The sequence below is a fragment of the Terrapene carolina genome, unplaced genomic scaffold, assembly GCF_002925995.2.
Source record: "Terrapene carolina triunguis isolate 2854851 unplaced genomic scaffold, T_m_triunguis-2.0 Scaffold42, whole genome shotgun sequence".
Classification (NCBI taxonomy): domain Eukaryota; kingdom Metazoa; phylum Chordata; order Testudines; family Emydidae; genus Terrapene; species Terrapene triunguis.
The window spans coordinates 7,595,708-7,619,373 of NW_020664393.1; the positions used below are offsets into that span (position 1 = coordinate 7,595,708).

Consider the following 23,666-nt stretch of genomic DNA (forward strand, 5'->3'; position numbering starts at 1 on the left):
ACCGAACCTGCGGACGCGGCAGGCAAACAAACTGGCCCGGCCCGCCAGGGTGCTTACCCTGGCAGGCTGTGTGCCAAAGGTTGCCGATCCCTGCTTTAAAGGATGGTTCATGGTAGAGTGGCCTGTTAACACCTCTGCAGTCATAGGACAAAAAGAGGGGATTAATGGGTTACGGATTGTTATAATAAGCATTTAAATTTAAATTCATTTTTCTGCTAGATGCTACAAATTATGGACTGAGTAGAGCCATTGGATTTATGGCTTATTACAACAATCTGTAACCCACTAACCCCCCTTTTGGTCCTAAAACTAATCCCCTCTAACCTTCTGCCGTTTTCAGAAGCCTGAGGGGGTGAAAAATGGACTCTTTAGCGTGCCCAAAAACTTAACAAATCTGAGCTTTGCTGTATGGACCACATTTGTTCGTTAACCCTTTCAACAGCTTCATAGACGACATGAACAAGAAAAGGATCAATATAGATTCTTCTGGTACCATGCAAGAGAGAGCCCTTATGGCAGAGAAACAATAGTGAGATGGAGCTGGTTACGCTGGCATTAACTTTTTGAAGGCGGCAGGCTAAGGGAACAGTGGCAGTGTAATGAAGTTGGGGGAACTCAAATGGGCAAAGTATTGTGAGCTGTGTTGTACAGATTAAAAATAGTAATCCTTTTTTGCACAATCAGGAGCTGCCATCAGAGTATATAATGTTAATGCTAAACAGTATTTAACAAATGCAGGTTGATATAGTCTGGCAACATTAGGACATTATGCAAATAGAATGGGTATCAATAAAAATCGCCAGGAGGGATTGGGTAAGTTTGGTAATTGTTTTTAATTCTTTTTTCTCCTTTCTTGCTTTGAGAGAACTTAATATGCTAGTTCACTGACCAAGCAGTGTTAAAAGTCCTAAAAAAAGATACATTTTAATTAAATGTTCACAGTCTACCTGAAATCTGGTGTATTGAAGTGCAAAGAAAACAAACAGAGGGCAGGGGGAAGTCTCTGATCCACCGTTTATAGAAATCTTAACTGTTAATTGACTAAAAATTTTTACTTACTACAATGTTTTTTTTAAGCTGATTATGTCTCTTTATAATGGCATGTTGATGGGTTAAAAGTAAATGTAAACAAAACTGCAGTGGAACTGCTACTTAAAAAGCCATTGCAAGGGTTTTAGTACAATATTCTGCACATTGGGTGGAATGCAAATATATTGCTAATAAATGTGAACCCCAGAATCTCGTACAGTGGTGATCTCTAAAGTAGGATTGATTAAAGTAGGATTTCCGTATTCTATTTTGTGAACACACAACGAGAAATGGAAACATAACAAAAATAGAGATGTTTGCTCTCTACGCTCTATCTCTGTATCCATCTTGCATACTTTGAGTTGTTTCCACATCTGTCTTAGTCCTAAACTGATGGCCACAGCTAATTTCTTTTAGTAAATTTTAATGCTCTAGGACCTGATCCTTCATTTCTGGTACACCCAAAACTTCCACTGGTGGAGGAGAAAATATGGCAATTAGTAGACTTCAAATACCTTGCATTTTCTCAATTTTCACCTTCACCACAAATTCTGTGTCATGGGAATTCTTTTCTGTCCTTGATGTGACAGTTGCTTATATGCTACACATGTCTTATTTTATCGCCACAGAAAGGTGGTTCTAGCATGAAAATAACAGTGCTCCTACTTGTTCTGGCTGACACACTACATCTTCCCCAATGCTTTTTCAAAGCTTCCACACAAAAAAAGTTGTGAAGTTGATGGCAGTTAATTTCCCTTAGTTGCCTTATGTCTTTCTGAAAATATTAATGAACTTAAATAGAGTTCTGCAGCTGCACACTTACACCTTACAAGCACCTGTTCTGTAATACTACAGCAACAACTAATGGCCGGGCTGGAAGTCAAGTCACTGCTATGCATTTATAGATTAAAGCAGGGATCGGCAACCTTTGGCATGCAGCCCGCCAGGGTAAGCACTCTGGTGGGCCAGGCCGGTTTGTGTACCTGCTGCGTCCGCAAGTTCGGCCGATCGCGGCTCCCACTGGCCGCTGTTTGCCGCTCCAGGCCAATGGGGGCCTGCGGGAAGGATGTGCTGGCTGCCACGTGCCAAAGATTGCCGATCCCTGGATTAAAGCCTTGCGAAAACTAAGAATTGCTCTAGCAGCTTATAAAGAGAACTGTGGCCTCTTGGAATCTTTTCCTTTCCTTTTTTATTTTTCCCCACAAGACCTGTCTGCCCTGGGCTCAAAATCCAGTTCAGTCTGACTCTGGCAATCAGACTGTATGTTTTGAACAGGAAACCTCCCTTAAGTAGTTTGCACAGTCATGTTGTCTGACTTTCTGCCCATTTCTTTGGTACTTGCTTACTTAGAAAAATTTTGAATTTTTTTATTTATGTTTTTTTTTTCATTCCTCCCCTGAGCTCTATAGGTGCAATGATCTGTGCTTGCAGGCCCCTAACATGCTTTTTTGTTTGTAGCATGCTTTAGAAACAGTGCTCCTGTGTCACAGCACTTCCCTAGAAGTTCAGTTCTGTGTGAATGGGGTGGAGAATGTTACTGTCTCCATACTCTGCTGACAAACAAATCCTCTCTTCCCCCTTCCCTTCTGTTGTTGTGTCCCTGCCCACTCTGTCTACCTTGGCTTAGAAACATCTTTTATTTGGAAGAACTATAAAAGGTCTCTGTGCAGGTGGTGCTCAATACCATAGGTGTTCCTGGCTCCTAAAATATATTTCAGGTTAGAAGTCCTGAAAATGAGTGGAATGCAGTCTTGTTGCATTATTTCAAGTCTGTGATGGCTTGGGGTTAAATGCTAGTGCATGCACACTAGTGCTGCTTCAGAATTTCAGAGGAAGAAACAATCTTGTTTGTAGCTCTGAAGATTGTAATACTCTAGTCATAGCATTTTAGTTTTAATGGGGATTCATGTTTCCGTTTAGCAAGTGATTTCCCTGGTGGGGATTCTGTCTGCAGAACTAGCCTCAGAAGTATTGTGGTGGGAACAAAGTGACATGAATACTTCCTCATAAAAGGATCCAGCAAAGGACATGCGCTGGAAGCAGTTGTTGCAGAACACTTATTTCTCTTAAGCATGTGAACTTATTTCATACTCTCTGAAGTAAGGAGACCAAAGGGAAAAGGTAGCAGAGGTATACCAAGAAGTTTATTTTATGTATTAGTTGGTATCTGTATTTGTATTTGTATAGTAAATTAAAAATGGCTCTTTAAGAGCCAGGTGTCATGCAATATGTTCCCTCTGTAGTTCTTAAAGGAAATCTGACTGGTGGGCTAAATAAAATAAGTGCAGAGTATTCTTCCATGAATTGTCTTTGCAGATCTCTGTTGTAGGAATCATGTGCTATAACTGCACACCACAGAACTTCTACTAGTTAAGAACCCTTACCAGTACAAAAACATGTGCATTAATAATGGATCCATATTTTCTAAAAGTCCTGCTCTGTATCCATCCTTTGTTCTCATTTTCTACCAGCAAAGAGCAGTCATGGAGCCGCTCTCTTGTTGTTTCTCACTAATGTTAAGAAATTTTAAATAGCTAAACTCAAAAGAATATCAACTTAAAAAAAATCACACTTCTATCTGAATTTTTAACCTACTAGACTTGTCTTGAATGCAGTATTGTTGAAGCTGTGTTGGTCCCAGATCCCAGACTCGAAGAAGAGTTCTGTGTAAGCTCAAAAATTTCTCTCTCACCAACAGAAGTTGAACCAATAAAAGATATTATCTCACACATCTTGTATCTCTAAACTTGTCTTAGCTTTTGGGCTAACTAGCCAGCAGATGGTGCTGAAGCACTAGACTGTTAATATATATTTTCAGCTGTTATGAAAATGTTCTGGTATATCTAGAAATGATGTTGTCTTCTCCTTCAAATCCTTCCTCTTTAAGGCCCCCATCCTGGAAAGTTTTAAGCACATGTTTGACTGTATGCACTATGAGCAATCCTACTGAATTCAGAGGGACTACTCAATGTCTGAAGTTAAGCACATGCATAAATATTTGCAGGATTAGGGCCTAAGAGAACAGTTTTACTTTGTCATGTTTCCAAAAATACTAATTTCTAAGGTCTTTGAAGGCATAAGAGAATTGAGTATGATATGCCAAATCCAAGAGAGAGCTCCACTGAGTACTAAAGCACTTGTCATATTTCATTAAGAGACACATTTAACAAGATGGTCATTTTTAGGTTTCTGTACAGAAAGATTTGTAGAAAAGTTTTATGAAGTAAATATTTGGGAAAGTTTTAAAATACAATGTTTTTCTTGACCAGACCTGTAGTTTATTGCCAAAGGCCAGCTTTTATGACATAGTAAATTTTATCTACATTTTTTACTTCAAGGTAGAAAGTGAACACTTAAAGGATGCAGTCTGTGTTCTTGTAACTTATATTAGTTTTAATGGTATTGCTAGTAAATCTTAAATCCCAGTTTCCCTATACTTTTTCCTTCTATTTTATTCTGACTAGTTTTATAGTAATGGGGTTAAAAAATGGAACAAATCCTGCCTGGCCTTGCCTCACTCAACTCACCTGCCAACATGGCTTTAGTTCTGCTGCCTGTTTACAACCATTCCCTTAGGCTGTAAGCCAGGAGGTGGGGTAGGGAGTCATGTCCAGAGTTAATAGGATATTCTGTAAGATTGAGTATAAAACTTGGAGTTAGAAACTGTTGAGTTCTAGTCCTAACTCTGCCAGTGACTAAACCAAGTCAATCATCTCTCCTTGTACAGGGCTTTGAGTGTGCTTAACACTGACTAAAAAGGTGGGGAATAACTGGCAATTTTTGAAGTTGGGAACTGGAAGTATGTTTACTGTTGTATGTAATTCTAAATGTAAAACTCGTGTGTATTTAATATACTCTTTTTTTTTTTATTATTATTATTTAGGCATTTTCCGATTGGATTGCTATTTGACCTTCATGCATCAAATACAGCCCTTCCTTGGAACATCACAGTACATTTCAAGGTACGATCCAAATATGTTCTTTCTCTGGTTAAAAATAAATCAGCTTAGTAAGAACTGCATGAAACTTTGAAACCAGAAGAAGGTTTCATAATTATACTTACACCTATTTCTCAAGTATATACTTCTTTTTTTTTTTTTTTTTTTTTTTTTTTTTTTTTGAAGGGGAAAGTTTGTGCTCCAGTACAACTTTTCAGAACTTTCTGGAAATCCAGAGCTGGCTTTTTCTGTCCAAGAAGTATACATATGTGTTTAAATGACCTGGCTTGGAAAATGACTGTCTGTTTTAATCTAAAAAATGAACTATTTACTTCATAATAAATTGTTCGAATGTATACTGGTGCAGTTGGGTAGAGGAGAAGGCAAGAACTCTGCAGTTGTCTTTTGATTCACTGTAACCCGAGAAAGAAAGTCAGAGTTAGAGTGCTTGTTACTTTGGAAATATTTGGAGGGGCATAGGCTTATACAAATCTTTGAAAATTCAGATTACTGTTTGGTATATTGAAAGCACACTTGGTCTGGGTCCCCTTCAAGGACTAAGTGAGATGAATTTGGTAGCCTTGCAACAGTTTAGTCACTGGGGGAAAACAGTGCACTGATTACACATCGTAAAACTGTCAAATATAATTTAGCCGTGTTACTGATCTTTGCTCAGGAGAGTAGTTGCACTGAATTAGCATTGAACCTGAATTATGTTACACCCAGTAGTCACACACAGTACTTTGAAATATGAATTGAAGTCAAAATCACAAAAGAATCTTCCATGTCATATTAGCAATTTTCATACTTTTAAAATAAAAACAAAACTATTTTTTTTCTATTGTAGAGATGCAAAAGAGTTAACATGGTGAACAAAACTGGCTAGGAAAAACTGGCTTGTTGACTGATTTTGTGTGTTTTGTGTTTGTGAAATGGAAATCAAAATTAGGAAGTATTTACTTAGGTTGTTCTGAATGCCCTCACTAATTGAGCTGAGGGACATTCAAACAACATAGTTTTTAAAAAGTTTGGGAAGTCTTGCTAACAGGAACACTCCAGATGAATCATTGGTAGCTGTGTCATGCATTTTGGAGAACTATAGCTGTGTGTAAGTCTGCTGGGAAGATTTTAAACATCATCACTTCTGGAATTGTGTGTGCCTATTTTGTCTGAATCATAGGAACATAAGAATGGCCCTACTGGGTCAGACCAAAGGTCCATCTAGCCCAGTATCCTGTCTTCCGACAGTGGCCAGTACCAGGTGCCCCAGAGGGAATGAACAGAACAGGTCATCATCAAGTGATCTATCCCCTGTTGCTCATTCCCAGCTTCTGACAAACAGAGGCTAGGAACACTATTCCTGCCCATCCTGGCTAATAGTCATTGATGGACCTATCCTCTATGAATTTATCTAGTTCTTTTTTGAACCCTGTTATGGTCTTGGCCTTCACCACATCCTCTGGCAGGGAGTTCCACAGGTTGACTGTGCATTGTGTGAAGAAATGCTTCCTTTGTTTGTTTTAAACCTGCCTATTAATTTCATTTGGTGACCCCTACTTCTTGTGTTATGAGAAGCAGTAAACAACACTTTATCTACTTTCTCTACACTAGTCATGATTTTATAGACCTCAACCATATCTCCCCTTAGCCGTCTCTTTTCCAAGCTGAAAAGTCCTATTAATCTCTCCTCATACGGAAGCCATTCCATACCCCTAATAATTTTTGTTGCCCTTTTCTGAACCTTTTCCAATTCCAGTACATCTTTTTTGAGATGGGGTGACCACATCTGCACACAGTATTCAAGATGTGGGCGTATCACGGATTAATATAGAGGCAATATGATATTTTCTGTCCTATTATCTATCCCTTTCTTAATTATTCCAAGCATTCTGTTCGCTTTTTTGAGTGCCGCTGCACATTGAGTGGATGTTTTCAGAGGACTATCCACAATGACTCCAAGATCTCTTTCTTGAGTGGTAACAGCTAATTTAGACCCCATCATTTTATATGTATAGTTGGTATTATGTTTTCCAATGTGCATTATTTTGCATTTATCAACATTAAATTTCATCTGCCATTTTGTTGCCCAGTCACCTAGTTTTGAGAGATCCTTTTGTAGCTCTTCGCAGTCTGCCTGGGTCTTAACTATCTTCAGTAATTTTGTATCTTCTGCAAATTTTGCCACCTCACTGTTTACCCCTTTTTCCAGATAATTTATGAATATGTTGAATAGGACTGGTCCCAGAACAGACCTTTGGGGGACACCACTATTTACCTCTCTCCATTTTGAAAACTGGCCATTTATACCTACCCTTTGTTTCCTATCTTTTAACCAGTTACCATTCCATGAGAGCACCTTCCCTCTTATCCCGTGGCAGCTTATTTTGCATAAGAGCCTTTGGTGAGGGACCTTGTCAAAGGCTTTCTGAAAATCTAAGTACATTATATCTACTGGATTCCCTTGGTCCACATGCTTGTCAGCCCCTTCAAAAAATTCTAGTAGATTGGTGAGGCATGATTTCCCCTTACTAAAACCATGTTGACTCTTCCTCAACAAATTATGTTCATCTATATGTCTGACAATATTGTACTTTATTATAGTTTCAATCAGTTTACCTGGTACTGAAGTCAGGCTTACAGGCCTGTAATTGCTGGGATCACCTCCGGAGCCCTTTTTAAAAATTGGTGCCACATTAGCTATCCTCCAGTCATCTGGTACAGAAGCTGATTTAAATGATAGGTTACAGACAACAGTTAGTAGTTCTGCAATTTCACATTTGAGTTCCTTCAGAACTGTGGGTGAATACCATCTGGTCCTGGTGACTTATTGCTGTTTAATTTATCAGTTTGTTCCAAAACCACCTCTAATGATACCTCAATCTGGGACAGTTCCTCAGATCTGTCACCTAAAAAGAATGGCTCAGGTTTGGGAATCTCCCTCACATCCTCAGTCGTGAAGACCGATGTAAAGAATTTAGTTAGTTTCTTGGCAATGGCCTTTCATCCTTGAGTGCTCCTTTAGTAGGGTGACCAGATAGCAATTGTGAAAAAACAGGACCGGGGATGGGGGGGTAATAGGCGCCTATATAAGAAAAAGTCCCAAAAAATGGAACTGTCCCTTTAAAAATGGGACATCTGGTCACCCTACCTTTAGCACTTTGATCGTCCAGTGACCCCACTGGTTGTTTAACAGGCTTCCTGCTTCTGATGCACTTAGCAAACTTTTTTTTTTTTATTACTTTTTAAGTCTTTGGCTAACTGTTCCTCAAATTCTTATGTGGCCTTCCTAATTGTATTTTTACATTTCATTTGCCAGTGTTTATGCTCCTTTCTATTTTCCTCACTAGGATTTAACTTTCACTTTTTAAAAGATGCCTTTTTTCCTCTCACTGCTTCTTTTACTTTGTTGTTTAGCCACGATGGCTCTTTTTGGGTTCTCTTACTATGTTTTTTAATTTGGGATATACATTTAAGTTGATTCTCTATTATGGTGTCTAAAAAGTTTCCACGCAGCTTGCAGAGATTTCACTTTTGGCACTGTACCCTTTAATTTCTGTTTAACTAACCGCCTCATTTTTGTTTAGTTCCCCTTTCTGAAATTAAATGCTACAGTGTTGGGCCGCTGTGGTGTTTTTCCTGCCATAGTGATATTTAATTTAATTATATTATGGTCACTATTACCAAGCGGTCCAGCTCTATTCACCTCTTGGACCAGATCCTGTGCTCCACTTAGAACTAAATCAAGAATTGCCTCTCCTCTTGTGGGTTCCAGGACCAGCTGCTCCAAGAAGCAGTCATTTAAGGTGTCAAGAAACTTTATCTCTGCACCCCTCCTGAGGTGACATGTACCCAGTCAATATCGGTATAATTGAAATCCCCCATTATTATTATTGAGTTTTTTATTTTAATAGCCTTTCTAATCTCCCTGAGCATTTCACAGTCACTATCAACATCCTGATCAGGTGGTTGGTAATATATCCCTACCGTGTTATTCTTCTTATTAGAGCATGGAATTTCTATCCATAGAGATTCTATGGTACAGTTTGATTCATTTATGATTTTTACTAAGGTAGAATCCTCTGCCTTAACGTTACACTAACAGTTGTTTCAGATTATATTTCCTTTTAGTTATAAATTTTTATTAAATATAAACATAACTTGTTAGAAAATAATAATTGAAAATACAAGTATTTAAGAAAAGGTGTAAGTTATACAAGATAAAAGAATGTCGATGAGTTGAGGCAATATGGGTTATGATTCCTAGAGGAATAGGTAAGGAAACAAGACAATGAGATATTTGAATAAGATAAAATAAGATTCATGCTATGCACTTCTTTCTACAGAAATTTCCTTTTAAAGAATATGGAAGTGTCCAGGAATGCCTATTCTGATTCTTTTAGGAAGTGTGCCCTCTAATTGAGTTCCTTCCAGTGTGCACCTGTAAGCCTCAACATTTTTAAAATGAGGTTTTGAGGATAGACAAGTTGCAGAGAAGCCACCAGAGCTCTTGAGCTCCTTTTGGAAATACCTGAAAGAGAGGTGGCATTGATGAAGCCTTCTTGAAAATGTCCAAATGATACTGTAGACCCTGTTCAATTTCTTAGATTGTGCGATGTAATCATTGCACATTCTAAGAAAAGTAGCTTTTACTGGCCCATTTCCTGTATTAACCACATCATGAATACAAACATTCTAAGAATCTAAATGGTGTCTTGAGGTACATTTTTGGCCTCTTGACATCATAACCCACTATCACAGATGGAATAAGAGAGAGGGACTTGCCAGTTTTTTGCTGTTTTCATTCATGCCTAACACAAGCAATCGGCTACCAATTTTGTGAGCTCTTACACATGCAGTACATTATGGGGCAGCCTTGGAACCTACATAATTTGATTTGAATGTGTGATTAAAATAATTCTTCACTGGGAGAGTGGGAAAACAGATAACATGATTTGGGGGGATAACGTGGGTGAAAGGGAAGGTTGAGGAGGAGGGTCATAGGAACAACAAAAGGGAAATCAATGGTGGAATCTGCTCAACATCTTAGATGTCCGTACACAAATGCAGGGAGTATGGGGAATGAACTGGAATTATTAGTATATAAAATAAATTATGACTTAATTGTAATCACAAAGACTTGGTGGGATAAGTCTCATGACTGGAATATTGGTATGGGGTATAGTTTGTTCAGGAAAGACAGTTGGGAGGGGAAAAAGGGAGGAAATGTTGCACTATACATCAAGAATATATACATTTGTTCTAAGCTCCAGAAAGAGATGAGGCAGACCAGCTGAAAGTCTCTGTGTAAAGATGATAAGAGAAAAAAATCGGGGCGACATCATGGTAAGGGTCTACTATAGACCACCAAATCAGGAAGAGGAGGTGGATTAGGCATTTCTAGAACAAATAACAGAAGTTTCCAAAACACAAGACCAGATAGAAATGGGGGGCTTTAACTATACAGACATCTGTTGGAAAAGTAATATGGCAAAATACAACATTTCCAATAAGTTCTTAAAATGTATTGGGGACAACTTCTTGTTTCTGAAAGTGCCGAAGTAACCAGATGGATGACCGTTTTAGACTTGATTCTGACCAACAGGGAAGAATAGGTTACAAATTTGAAAGTGAAAGTGATCATGAAATGATAGTTTTCATGATTTCTAAGAAAGGAAGGAGTGAGAGCAGCAGAATAAGGACAATGGACTTCAAAAAAGCAGACTAACCAAGTCAGAGAACTGGTAAGTAAGGTCCCATGATAAGAAAATCTAAAGTGATACAGGAGTTTAGAAGAGCTGACAGTTTCTCAAGGAGACTATATTAAAAACACAGCTGTAAACTATCCCTATGCAAAGGAAAGTTAGAAATAATAGTAAGAGGCCAATATGGCTCCATTAGAAGCTTTTTAGTGACCAAAAAATCAAAAAGGAATCCTACAAATAGTGGTAATGTGGATGAATTGCTAAGGAGTATGAAAGAATAGCACAAGCATGTAGGGACAAAAGCAGAAAGACTAACACACAAAATTAATTACACCTAGCAAAGGACATAAAAGTCAGTAAGAAAAGGTTCTATAAATACATTAGGTGAAAGAGAATGATGAAGGAAAGTGTAGGTCCTCACTTAGTGCGGAAGAAGAGCTAATTACTGGAGACTAAGGTGTATAATGCCTATTTTGCTTCACTCTTCACTAAAAAGCTTAATGGTGACCAGATAGTCAACACAATTCGTATAATAAGGAGGAAGGAATGCAAGCCAGAATAGGGAAATTACAGGTTAAAGAATATTCAGATAAGTTACATGTATTCACGTTGGTAAGTCCTGATGAAATTCATCCTACAGTACTCAAGGAATTAGCTGAACAATCTTGGAATGGGTGAGAACTCATGGGGGATGGGTGAAGTCCCAGAGGACCGGAAAAGGGCAAACATAGTTCTTGTCTTTAAAAAGGGGAGCCAGAGAATTATAGATCCGTCAGCCTAATTTTAATACCTAGAAAGATACTGGAAGAAATTATTGAATGGACATTTTGTAATCACCTAGAGGGTAATGGGGTTATAGGGTGTAGCCAACATGAATTTATCAAGAACAAACCAACCTAATTTCCTTCTTTGGCAGGGCTACTCACCTAGTGGGGGAAACTAGACATGATATAGCTTGATTTTTACGGCTTTTGACACAGTCCCATATGCAAACTACGGAAATGTGGTCTAGATGAAATTACTATAAGGTGGATTCACAACTAGTTGAAAGACTGTGCTCAGAATAGTTATCAGTGGTTCACTGTCCAACTGGGAGGGCATGTCTAGTGGGGTTCAGTTAGGATTATTCCTGGGTCTGGTACTAATCGATATTTTCGTTAATGACTTGGATAATGGAGTGGAGGGTATGTGGATGACATGGAGCTGGGAGAGGTTTCTAATCCTGTGGAGGACAGGATTACAATTCAAATAACCTTGGAGAATTGGCCTGAAATTTGAATTGGAGAATGGGCCTGAAATCAACAAAATGACATTCATTGAAGACAAATACAAAGTACTAGACTTAGGAAGAAAAAATCAAATGCACAACTACAAAATGGAAATAGTTGGCCAGGTAGGAGTACTGCTGAAAAAGATCGGAGGGTTATAGTAGATCACCAATTGAATATGAGCCAATAATACACCTCTACCCCGATATAACGCGACACGATATAACATGAATTTGGATATAACGTGGTAAAGCAACGGCTCCGGGGGGGCAGGGTTGTGCACTCTGGCGGATCAAAGCAAGTTTGATATAACACGGTTTCACCTATAACGCAGTAAGATTTTTTGGCTCCCGAGGACAGCGTTATATCGGGGTAGAGGTGTATGTTGCAAAAACTAATATCATTTTGGGGTATATTAACGGGAGTGTCATATGTAAGACATAGGAGGTAGTTGTTCCGCTCTACTCAGCATTGGCGGGGCCTCAGCTGGAGTAGTATTATGTCTAATTCTGGACACATACTTTAGGAAAGAGCAGTCAAACTGGAGAGTCCAGAGATGAGCAATAAAAATGATAAAAGCCTCAGAAAACCTGTCATGTGAAGAAAGGTTTAAAAAAAAGGGCATGTTTAGTCTTGAGAAAAGAAGACTGAGTGAGGATCTGATAAGTCTTCAGATGTGTTAAGAGCTATTATAAAGGGGAGGGTAATCAATTGTTCTCCATGTCCATTACAGGTAGGCCAAGAAGTAATGAGCTTATTCTGCAGCAAGGGAGATCTTGATTAAATATTAGGTAAAGCTTTCTAACTATAAGGATAGTTAAGCACTGAAATTGGCTTCCAAGGGCGGTTTTGGAATCTCCATCATGGGAGGTTTTTAAGAACAGATTGGACAAACACCCATTGGGATGGTTTAGGTTCAGTTCCTCCTGCATCAGCTCGGGGGCTGGCTTGGATGACTTCTTGAAGTCTCTTCCAGCCCTACATTTCTATGATTCTATTATTTTGGGTTTTGATCAACTGATTACTTTGATGCTCACCATGTACATCTGTCTAGAAAATATGCACTTAAAATCAGGATGGAAAAATAGCTTACTACTTAGGGAGCATACCTTATTTTAAATGTAAACACACACTTTTCAGATGTAATGAAAATGACATTCCTTATTGAGGACTATGTACACTTGTAGAATTTGGACACCAGAAAAATGTGTTTACCTCGGCATATCTCAAATGGCTGAATAGACTTCTTAAATCTTCTCTCAAAAAAATTAAAACATTTTTGGACTGAGATCATGAAATGAAGCATCAGCATGAAATTTTTTTTAAAGAAAATTGAGAGTAAAAGGAGTAGTTTAAAGTTTTTCAAAGCATTTATATTGCACTTGAGTTTTTTGAATGAGAACTCCTTCCTAACATTAGCTTGCTGCTTCAAGCATATAATATGCTGAGTTCTGCCCTATTTTATTTTTGTAAATGGAGATATCCTATTTCCTAGAACTGGAAGGGACCTTGAGAGGTCATCGAGTCCAGCCCCCTGCCTTCACTAGCAGGACCAAGTACTGATTTTGCCCCAGATCCCTAAGTGGCCCCCTCAAGGATTGAACTCACAACCCTGGGTTTAGCAGGTCAATGCTCAAACCACTGAGCTATCCCTCCCCCCAAACTTTCTTGGTTTCAGTATATAATTTTAAAGTGCCTCTATTTAAACAAAACACAGTTGTTCTAATTCACTTTTAAGTGAAAATGTCATTCTAACCTACCCAGGTATGCCAAAATTATGTAGAGGCTTTTATATGATTCAAAACCTCATTGTTACTTTGTAGTTTAAGGATGATGTTTCAGTCTAGATTATTAATTTGCTTTCTTTTGTGGGTTTAATTTAAACTTTTTAATAAGTATATATTTTTGTCCTGTTGTGATTCATGCAATTCTCGAAAGAAAGCAGGATTTAATAAGCTTAAATCAATATATTGGAATTTTTTGGATTTTGTGACTTCTGTCATTCAAAGCTTTTCTCCTTTTCTTTCTAAAGATATATGGTCTTTAGGTGCAAAGCTAAAAACATGAATCAGAAGGTCCATTACTTCATTCTAGTACAGGTTTGTAGATGAGAATTGAGAGGCCATTGGAGTTGATGTGTAAGATGACTAAAATGTAGGGACAACTACTGTAAATGATATCCAACTTTCAGTTCTGAAAGCCTGTTTTTAACATTTTCTGTGGATACACTTGTGTTAAATATACAGACTAAATAATAAACAAAAGTAAATTGTTTTCTGAAAATAAGCAGTAATTGCATCCACACTTATGGTATATAAGAATGTAGGTATGATTTACAACTCAGATAAAGGTGAAATGCAGTTTTTTGAAAATAATAATGGAAGGGTGGTCTTGCGCCTTAAATACAGAACTGGGAATCAGGAAACCAGGGCTCTGTTATGATCCCACATGCTACTTTTATAACCTTGGTCAAATTACTGTGTCTCCAGCTCCAAAATGGGATTTGGGGAAGCAATTATTTTCCACCTTCCATAGGTGGTATAAGATTTCATTCATACCTGGAAAACTTTTTGAGATCTTTGGAAGGTGCTGCAGGAGTGCAAAGCTTTGTTACAGCATTAAGGTTTTTTTGTTTGTTTTTAAAAAGCTATAAATATATTTAGCTGCAACTTTAACCGCAGTTCCTCCTTCACTTGCCAAGATCGGAATTCAGAATTGTTCTCCATGTTTCCTTCTGCTGTTGCAGGGAAAGTGCAAAACCCTGAACTTGGGTCTTGGAAGGTAAATGAAAGAAAGTAATTTTGATCAGTTACTAAGATGCATTTAAATGAATACACATAATGGTCGGTTACTTAATCTGAGAGGTAGAACAGTTTTAATACTATATATAAGCGTTACTGTCTATGCAGATCTCAAAACTGTTTGTATGCTTTAAGGGGCTCATACTCAAAAACTCCTCTTTTGTGTAAATGCAAATTTCATTCCTAGGCCCTGTACCTACAAACAATTATGTACATGTTTAAAGCATGTGCTTAAATGTTTGTAGTATCAGAGCCCTACATAAGAACAGCCATACTGAGTTAGACCAGGTCCATCTAGTCCAGTATCCTATCTTCCGACAGTGGCCAATGCGAGATGCTTCAGAGGGAATGAACAGAACAGGAAATCATTGAGTAATCCATCCTCTGTTGCCCATTCCCAGCTTCTGACAAACAGAGGCTAGGAACACCGTCCCTGCCCTTCCTGGCTAATAGCCATTGATGGACCTATCCTCCATGAACTTATCTAGTTCTTTTTTGAACCTTGTTATAGTCTTGGCCTTCACCACATCCTCTGGCAAGGAGTTCCACAGGTTGACTGTGCATTGTGTGAAGAAATACTTCCTTATGTTTGTTTTAAACCTGCTGCCTATTAATTTCATTTGGTGACCTCCTAGTTTGTGTTTTGAGGAGTAAATAACACTTCCTTATTTACTTTCTCCACACCAGTCATGATTTTATAGACCTCTATCATATACCCCATTAATTGTCTCTTTTCCAAGATGAAAAGAAACAGTCCAACTAATCTCTACTCATACGGAAGCTGTTCCATACTCCTAATAATTTTTGTTGCCCTTTTCTGTACCTTTTCCAATTCCAATATATATATTTTTTGAGATGGGGTGACCAGATCTGCATGCAGTATTCAAGATGTGGGAGTACATAGATTTATATAGAGGCAATATTATATTTTCTGTCTCATTATCTATCCCTTTCCTGATAATTCCCAACATTCTGTTAGCTTTTTTGACTGCCACTGCACATTGGGTGGATGTTTCAGAGAACTACAGTAACTCCTCGCTTAACGTTGTAGTTATGTTCCTGAAAAATGCTTCTTTAAGTAAAACAATGTTAAGTGAATTCAATTTCCCCATAAGAATTAATGTAAATAGGGGGGGATTAGGTTCCAGGGAAATATTTTTCGTCAGACAAAAGGCTGATTATCTATCTGTCTGTCTGTCTGTACACATACACGGTATAAGTTTTAAACAAACAATTTAATACTGTACACAGCAATGATGATTGTGAAGTTTGGTTGAGGTGGTGGAGTCAGGGTGGAAGACGGTGGGATATTTCCCAGGGAATGCCTTACTGCTAAATGATGAACTAGCACTCGTCTGAGCCCTCAAGGGTTAACATATTGTTCTTAATGTAGCCTCACACTCTACAAGGCAGCACAAATGGATGGAGGAGACACAGCATGGCAGAAAGAGACAGAGACACACATCGTGTGTGTGTGTGTGTGTGTGTGTTTGAGAGAGAGAGAGAGACGCGCATTGTCCCTTTAAGTTCGCTGACCCCACTCTAAGTACACTGCCTTTTTAAGTAAATCAGCAAGTTGAGACAGCAGAGGCTGCTAGCAAGCTCCCTCCATCATGAGCCCTGCCGTGTGTGTGTCCTGCTCTGTGGAGCTGGGGTACAGGAACAGGGGGAGGCGGACACCCTAACATTAGCACCCCTTTTCCTCCCCCCTCTGCTCAGCAAGCAGAAGGCTTCCGGGAGCAGCTCCAAGGCAGAGGGCAGGAGCAGCACATGGCAGTGGGGGGAGGGACAGCTGAACTGTCCAGCAATTGATAGCCTGCTGGGCGGCTGCTGCACAGGGAACTTAGGGGAGCTGATGGGGGGCTGCCAGTCCACTCTGATTCCAAGCCCCTGCCAGCTAGCTGCAACGGGCTGCTCTTTCTGCAAGCAGTGGACAAAGCAGGTGGCTGCCAAACAACGTTGTAAGGGAGCATTGCGCAACTTTAAATGAACATGTTCTCTAATTGATCAGCAACGTAACAACTGGGATGACATTAAGTGAGGAGTTACTGTATCCACAATGACTCCAAGATCTCTTTCTTGAGTGGTAACAGCTAATTTAGACCCCATCATTTTATATGTATAGTTGGGATTATGTTTTCCAATGTGCATTACTTTGCATTTATCAAAACTGAATTTCATCTGCCATTTTGTTGCCCAGTTTTGTGAGATCCCTTTGTAACTCTTCACAGTCTGCTTTGGACTTGACCTATCTTGAATAGTTTTGTCATCTGCAAATTTTGCCGCCTCACCGGTTATCCCTTTTTCCAGATCATTTATGAATATGTTGAACCGTACTGGTCCCAGTACAGACCCCTGGGGGACACCGCTATTTACCTCTCTTCATTCTGAAAACTGACCATTTATTCCTATCCTTCGTTTCCTATCTTTTAATCAGATACTGATCCGTGAGAGAACCTTCCCTCTTATCCCGTGACAGCTTACTTTGCTTAAGAGCCTTTGGTGAGGGACCTTGTCAATGGCTTTCTGAAAATCTAAGTACACTTTATCCACTGGATCACCCTTGTCCACATGCTTGTTGACTCCCTCAACAGCCGTAGGCTGTAATTGAAGCAGTAGAGTAAAATAGCTTGCTATAAAGAGATGTGAGTGTGTATATGTGGATTGTATTATCTTGAGAGAACTCTACTACCAGATTAAAATAAATCTTTAGCTTCATTAGTAAGTTTAAAGATTGTATGTATTAGAAATATGGGTTCAATAAAATTTCACAGAAGTAATAATTTGATAGGGAATGGTCTTGCAGTCTGTTATTCATTTCACTCTAGTTGTGTTATGTTAGTGGATGAACTGTTTTTTTCCCTTAGACCATGTTATCAGTGTGATTTTATAGTAAGTAATTTTTCAGTGTCTGTGGGGGACTGTTCACATGTTAACAGGTGTTATGTAAAATAGAATTGACAGATATATTTAGGTGGAACAGAGTATGAAACCAGACTGGGTGAAACTTGTTAGCTGATATGTTTCTGGAACAACTTCATAGAAATAGTAACTCATTTTTGCTCGTTGTAAGGAAGACACAGTACTGTTTTTTGGCTAAGTATTGTAAATTATGTACGGTAATTCCATTGGTGTAAATAAAACTTGGTAATGTCTGTTACAGTAAAGATACTGAATGCCAAGAGAACCCTGCTAAACAGAAAACCTTACATTCTGAATTAAAATGTTTCTTGGAACTATTACTTACTGTTCCAGCAACTTTCAGAATTGTATCATCAGGGGCTGACTGACAATTTGGTTACAATTGCCCCAGTTATCTTTATAAAAACGAGCACAAAACCCACAACTTACTTACAAAAGGTTCTTAACAATGATTAAAAATAAATCTAAGTACATCCTGAATAGCCAGGTCAGTGAAGACATGCAAAATATTTTTTAAAAAATTTCTGTGACTTGATTTTCACCTGTGTGGACCCTAGCATATGGTGTTTCTCAATGTCATTTGAGACTAGAGTTTGGGGGATAGTGCCTTTTCCTGAGGTATCGCCAGTCTCCACTGCCTCTTGCAGAATGTGCAAGCATCTTTATTGAAGGCACCATTATTTTTACAGTCTTTTTTTGTTTTTCAGCATTTTTATTTGTTTTTCAGCATTTAATTTCCAGCCTATGCTCAGGATACTCTGTTGATGAGCCAATTAACTCAGAATCATTGAACCACCCTCTCTTCTTCTCCTCCTCTTCCTTTAAGAAGAAAGTAGAGGAAGTTTCTAGAATGTAGGAATGCTTTCCAGTCCTCTGTTGCAGGACCGATGTGCCTGCTGTGCACCCCTGCCAGCCGTGCTGTGGGCAGAGGGGAAGATTGAGGTAGTTATCTACACAGATTGTAGCTGTCCCCAAGGCCTCTTTTTCTAGCTGCAGGAAAAACTTTGAAGACTGGGACCATTGCCTGATTTAACAGAGTTTAGGCATCTTCCTTCCCCTTCTTTCCCAGAGGTCCTTATAGATTCACTCCTAGGAAGTTACTTACAAAAGTTGCACCCTGATCACTACAAGGCTCCTTGCCCTCTTTGGTGGTCTCCTGGGACCTTTTTGCAAGACTGACAGTTAAATGTGATTTTGTCCTCTTAGACTTCCTCCCAGATTAAATTCTGGGTAAACTGGAATCTGGCATAAAATGTAACTCTATGTTTCCTTCCACATGTCTATAGAAGGTCTAAATGGGTATCTCCAAACAGTGAAATTACTTGTCCCATCTTGTTCAGACCCTTAAATCTCACTGGTTGAGGGCCAAGTTGGAGATTCCTGTTTTTTTGTGAAGGTAGATAAATCCAAAAAAGACAATGGTAGTGCAACATTTTGTTAAGATGCTGGAGATGGTATGTGTCTCCCCTAAAGCCTCTGTCCTCTTTTCCAGGACAGAATTCTTCTGTCGACCTAGCTGTGTCTATACCGTGGGTTGGATCAGTTTAACTACAGTGCTCAGGAGTGTGAATGTTTCACCCCCCTGAGTGACATAGCTAGGTCAATCTAAATTTTAAGTGTAGACCAGAGTTTAGATATGTTGGCGGGGAGGAGGGAGAGGAGAGGCGTTCAGGAGGATTTTTTCTCAAGTCCAGGCTTATAGCTCTGCATAAGCTTTTGCAGATATTCTAGACTTTGCTCTGGAGTAGGTTTCCAAAGAGAGAATTTTGTTTTTTCTTCGAGTGCTTGTTCATGTCCATTCCAGTCAGGTGTGTGCACACCAGCTGGAAGATTTTTTCCTTTAGCAGCGTCTGTAGGGTTGGCCTGGGCAACTCCTGTAGTCGCACCTTCATGCCACCTAATAGAGGGTCCTGCTCACCTGCCACCCCCTTAGTTCCTTCTTACCGCCGGTGACAGCTAGCTGGAACAACTGTCACTCTTGCATTGCAACGTCCACTTCAGTTTTCATAGTTTAAAATTGTTAGTTTGTTAGTTATAGTTAGTGGTTGCAGATCCCGGATAGGGGTTGCTCTCCCCCCCCAAAGACCAAGGGACTTGTGGCATAGAAACACATTTCAAGCCAGACCACCTTGACTCTCCTGCCTTCCAGGGTATCGTTGACTCCTGCCCTGTCCGGGGTACAGTTGAGTCTGAACCCTCAATGGTCCCTGGATTGCCATGGTGGTCACCTCCAGCTCCCCTCGACACCGGAGGCATTTGAGGTAGCCAACGACCTCTTTCGCCTGGCATGGCCACCCACGCGGAGGAGCGCACCAGTCCCCGACCTCTCGGCACTGCTCTCCGGCAGCCCAGAGTACTGCTCCTCCATGGTGGTCCTACTCAGAGACCTCGGAGTCAGAGGCGGAATCCTATTGGTCCAATAGGACCAGGAGGTCCAGATCCTGCCACGACCACTAGCCCTGTCTGGCACCGTGGCCTCCGCAGTGGCAACTTCGACACAGTGGCCCTTTTGGACACCCTGGGTGTATCACCAGAGCCAGGGACAGATACAGTACTCAAGGTCTAGGTCTGCATCAGTGTCCTCAGCGTCCTTTGTCCCCCTGCAGGCACTGCCAGCAGCTGCACTGCTGACACCGCTGTTGTCTCCAGCACTGACCCCCCCCAACAGCAGCACCACTGACAGCTGCATCCTCGGTGCCATCGGCGTTGATGATATCAGCATCGGCTTCAGACCTGGGGACTCAGCAGTACCACATGCCGCGAGACCCACAGGGCACTGAAGGGAGTGAGCAGGGTCCGCTGCCAGGCCTCTCCTCATCCTCTCCCGATGAAGCTGTGGCTGGGGACGTCGATGGCCCCAGCTCTGGAGGATAACCGGGTCCTCCAACAACTTTTACGTCGCGTTGCCCAGAACCTGGGCATACAGGCGGAGTAGATGGTGGAGGAATCTGACCCAGTTGTCGATATCCTCGCACCCTCCGGACCCTCTTGTATTGCCTTACCCTTAATAAAGACGATTGCAGAGACGAAGAAAACCTTATGGCAGACCCCTACATCTACGGCCAAGAGGAATGAGAGGTGGTATTTTGTCCCCTCTAAGGGATATGAACATTTATACACCCACCCACCCCCCGACTACCTGGTGGTTGATGCAGCCAATCAGCGAGAGCACCAGGACTACCAGGGCCCCTCCCCTAAGAATAGGGATGCCAAAAAACTTCAGCAGGAAGGTTTATTCCACTGGGGGACTACAGCTCTGCATTTTGAATCAACAGGCCATCATGAGCAGATACGCACACAACACCGGCGCTGCAATGGCCAAGTTTGCGGAGCTGCTGCTGCAGGACTCTCACACAGAGTTCTTGGCATTAGTGGAGGAGGGAAAACTGGTCTCCAGAGCGTCCCTACAGGCGGCATTAGACGCCACGGATGCATCCCCATGTACAGTGGCCATAGGGGTTGCAATGAGAAGGAGTTGCTGGTTGCAGGTCTCTGGTCTGCCCCATGAGGTCCAACAAACAATCCAGGACCTCCCCTTTGAGAGTTTGGCCCTTTTTTCCGATAATCATAGAATCAAAGAATATCAGGGATGGAAGGGACCTCAGAAGGTCATCTAGTCCAACCCCCTGCTCAAAGCAGGACCAATCCCCAACTAAATCATCCCAGCCAGGGCTTTGTCAAGCCTGATCTTAAAAACCTCTAAGGAAGGAGATTCCACCACCTCCCTACGTAACCCATTCCAGTGCTTCACCACCCTGCTAGTAAAAAAGTTTTTCCTAATATCCAACCTAAACCTCCCCCACTGCAACTTGAGACCATTACTCCTTGTTCTGTCATCTGGTACCACTGAGAACAGTCTGGATCCATCCTCTTTGGAACCCCCTTTCAGGTAGTTGAAAGCAGCTATCAAATCCCCCCTCATTCTTCTCTTCTGCAGACTAAACAATCCCAGTTTCCTCAGCCTCTCCACATAACTCATGTGCTCCAGCCACTTAATCATTTTTGTTGCCCTGTGCAGGACTCTTTTTCCAATTTTTCCACATCCTTCTTGTAGTGTGGAGCCCAAAACTGGACACAGTACTCCAGATGAGGCCTCACCAATGTCAAATAGAGGGGAATGATCACATCCCTCGATCTGCTGGCAATGCCCCTACTAATACAGCCCAAAATGCCGTTAACCTTCTTGGCAACAAGGGCACACTGTTGAGTCACATCCAGCTTCTCGTCCACTGTAACCCCTAGGTCCTTTTCTGCAGAACTGCTGCCTAGCCACTCGGTCCCTAGTCTGTAACAGTGAATGGGATTCTTCTGTCCTAAGTGCAGGACTCTGCACTTGTCCTTGTTGAACCTCATCAGATTTCTTTTGGCCCAATCCTCTAATTTGTCTAGGTCCCTCTGTATGCTATCCCTACCCTCCAGCATATCTACCACTCCTCCCAGTTTAGTGTCATCTGCAAACTTGCTGAGGGTGCAGTACACGCCATCCTCCAGATCATTAATGAAGATATTGAACAAAACCGGCCCCAGGACCGACCCTTGGATATCGGCTGCCAACTAGACATGGAGCCATTGATCACTACCCGTTGAGCCCGACGATCTAGCCAGCTTTCTATCCACTTTAAAGTCCATTTATCCAGCCCATACTTCTTTAACTTGCTGGCAAGAATACTGTGGGAGACCGTATCAAAAGCTTTGCTAAAGTCAAGGAATAACACATCCACAGCTTTCCCCTCATCCACAGAGCCAGTTATCTTGTCATAGAAGGCAATTAGGTTAGTCAGGCATGACTTGCCCTTGGTGAATCCATGCTGACTGTTCCTGATCACTTTCCTCTCCTCTAAGTGCTTCAGATTTGATTCCTTGAGGACCTGCTCCATGATTTTTCCAGGGACTGAGGTGAGGCTGACTGGCCTTTAGTTCCCTGGATCCTCCTTCTTCCCTTTTTTAAAGATGGGCACTACATTAGCCTTTTTCCAGTCATCCGGGACCTCCTAGAGGATTCAAGGGCCACCCTCAGATCTTTGGAGCTCCATACCCCTGCCACTCAACGTAGACATTTCTGGCCACAGCCTCCCTCTAGGTTCTACCAAGCTCAGAACTGCCAGGGCGCTCCTCGTAGGAGGAATAGGAGTGGTAGAAGAAGGCAGCACCCCTCCTCAGGCCAGGGCTCGGGCCAGCCCAAGCCACCGCCTGGCCCCAGACCAGCCTTTTGAGGGTGCGATGGAGGACGGTACACCAGTGCTGGAACTGGATCCAACCCTACTTACCTTCTCGTCCCAACTATCCCCTTTCTACTGTGCATGGTCCCGTATCACCTCGGACCACTGGGTGCTCCATACGGTAGAGAGGGGATATTCCATCCAATTCTGTGCCCTCCCACCCTTCCACACCCCCCCCAGTCCCCCATCCCTCTTCAGGGACCCCTCTAACGAGCAACTCCTTATACAGGAGGTTCACTCGCTCCTCTCTGTCAGGGCAGTGGAAGAGGTTCCTCATGAGCAAAGGGGCAAGGGCATCTACCCTCAGTATTTCCTAATATTCAAAGCCAAAGTTGGCCTCAGGCCCATCCTGGACCTGCGAGAACTCAATAAGTTCGTCAGAAAACTCAAGTTCCGCATGGTCTCTTTGGCCTCCCTTATCCCCTCATTGGATCCAGGAGACTGATATGTCGCCCTCGACTTGAAGGACGCGTACTTTCACATAGCAATAATTCCACCCCACAGAAAATACCTCAGGTTTGTGGTGAACAACAGCCACTATCAGTTTATTGAACTCCCATTTGGCCTGTTGGCGGCATCTCAGGAGTTCACCAAGTGCATGGCAGTCGTGGCAGCATGTAGAGGGTTCCTGCCGGGGCTCGACCCTCCTGGGCAGGAGGGGAGCCACACCGACTCACTACCGGTGGAATACACAACCAGTTAGTTCAGGGGCTCAGGCCCTCAGGCAGGGGCTGAGCAAACAAACAGTTAGGGAGCTCAGGCCCTTTGATGCAGGGGCTGAGCAAGC

General features: G+C 41.4%; 1 protein-coding gene across 6 annotated transcripts in view; it reads left to right on the forward strand.

The window, feature by feature from the left end:
- The window catches only part of ATG5 (autophagy related 5), a 145,010-nt gene that overhangs the window by 14,567 nt on the left and 106,777 nt on the right, over window positions 1-23,666 (forward strand). For all 6 annotated transcript variants that reach the window (XM_024211574.1, XM_024211571.2, XM_024211570.1 and 3 more), the window contains exon 4: window positions 4,913-4,991. In XM_024211574.1, the coding sequence (XP_024067342.1) occupies window positions 4,913-4,991 (79 nt within the window). The remainder of the gene's footprint in view (window positions 1-4,912; window positions 4,992-23,666) is intronic.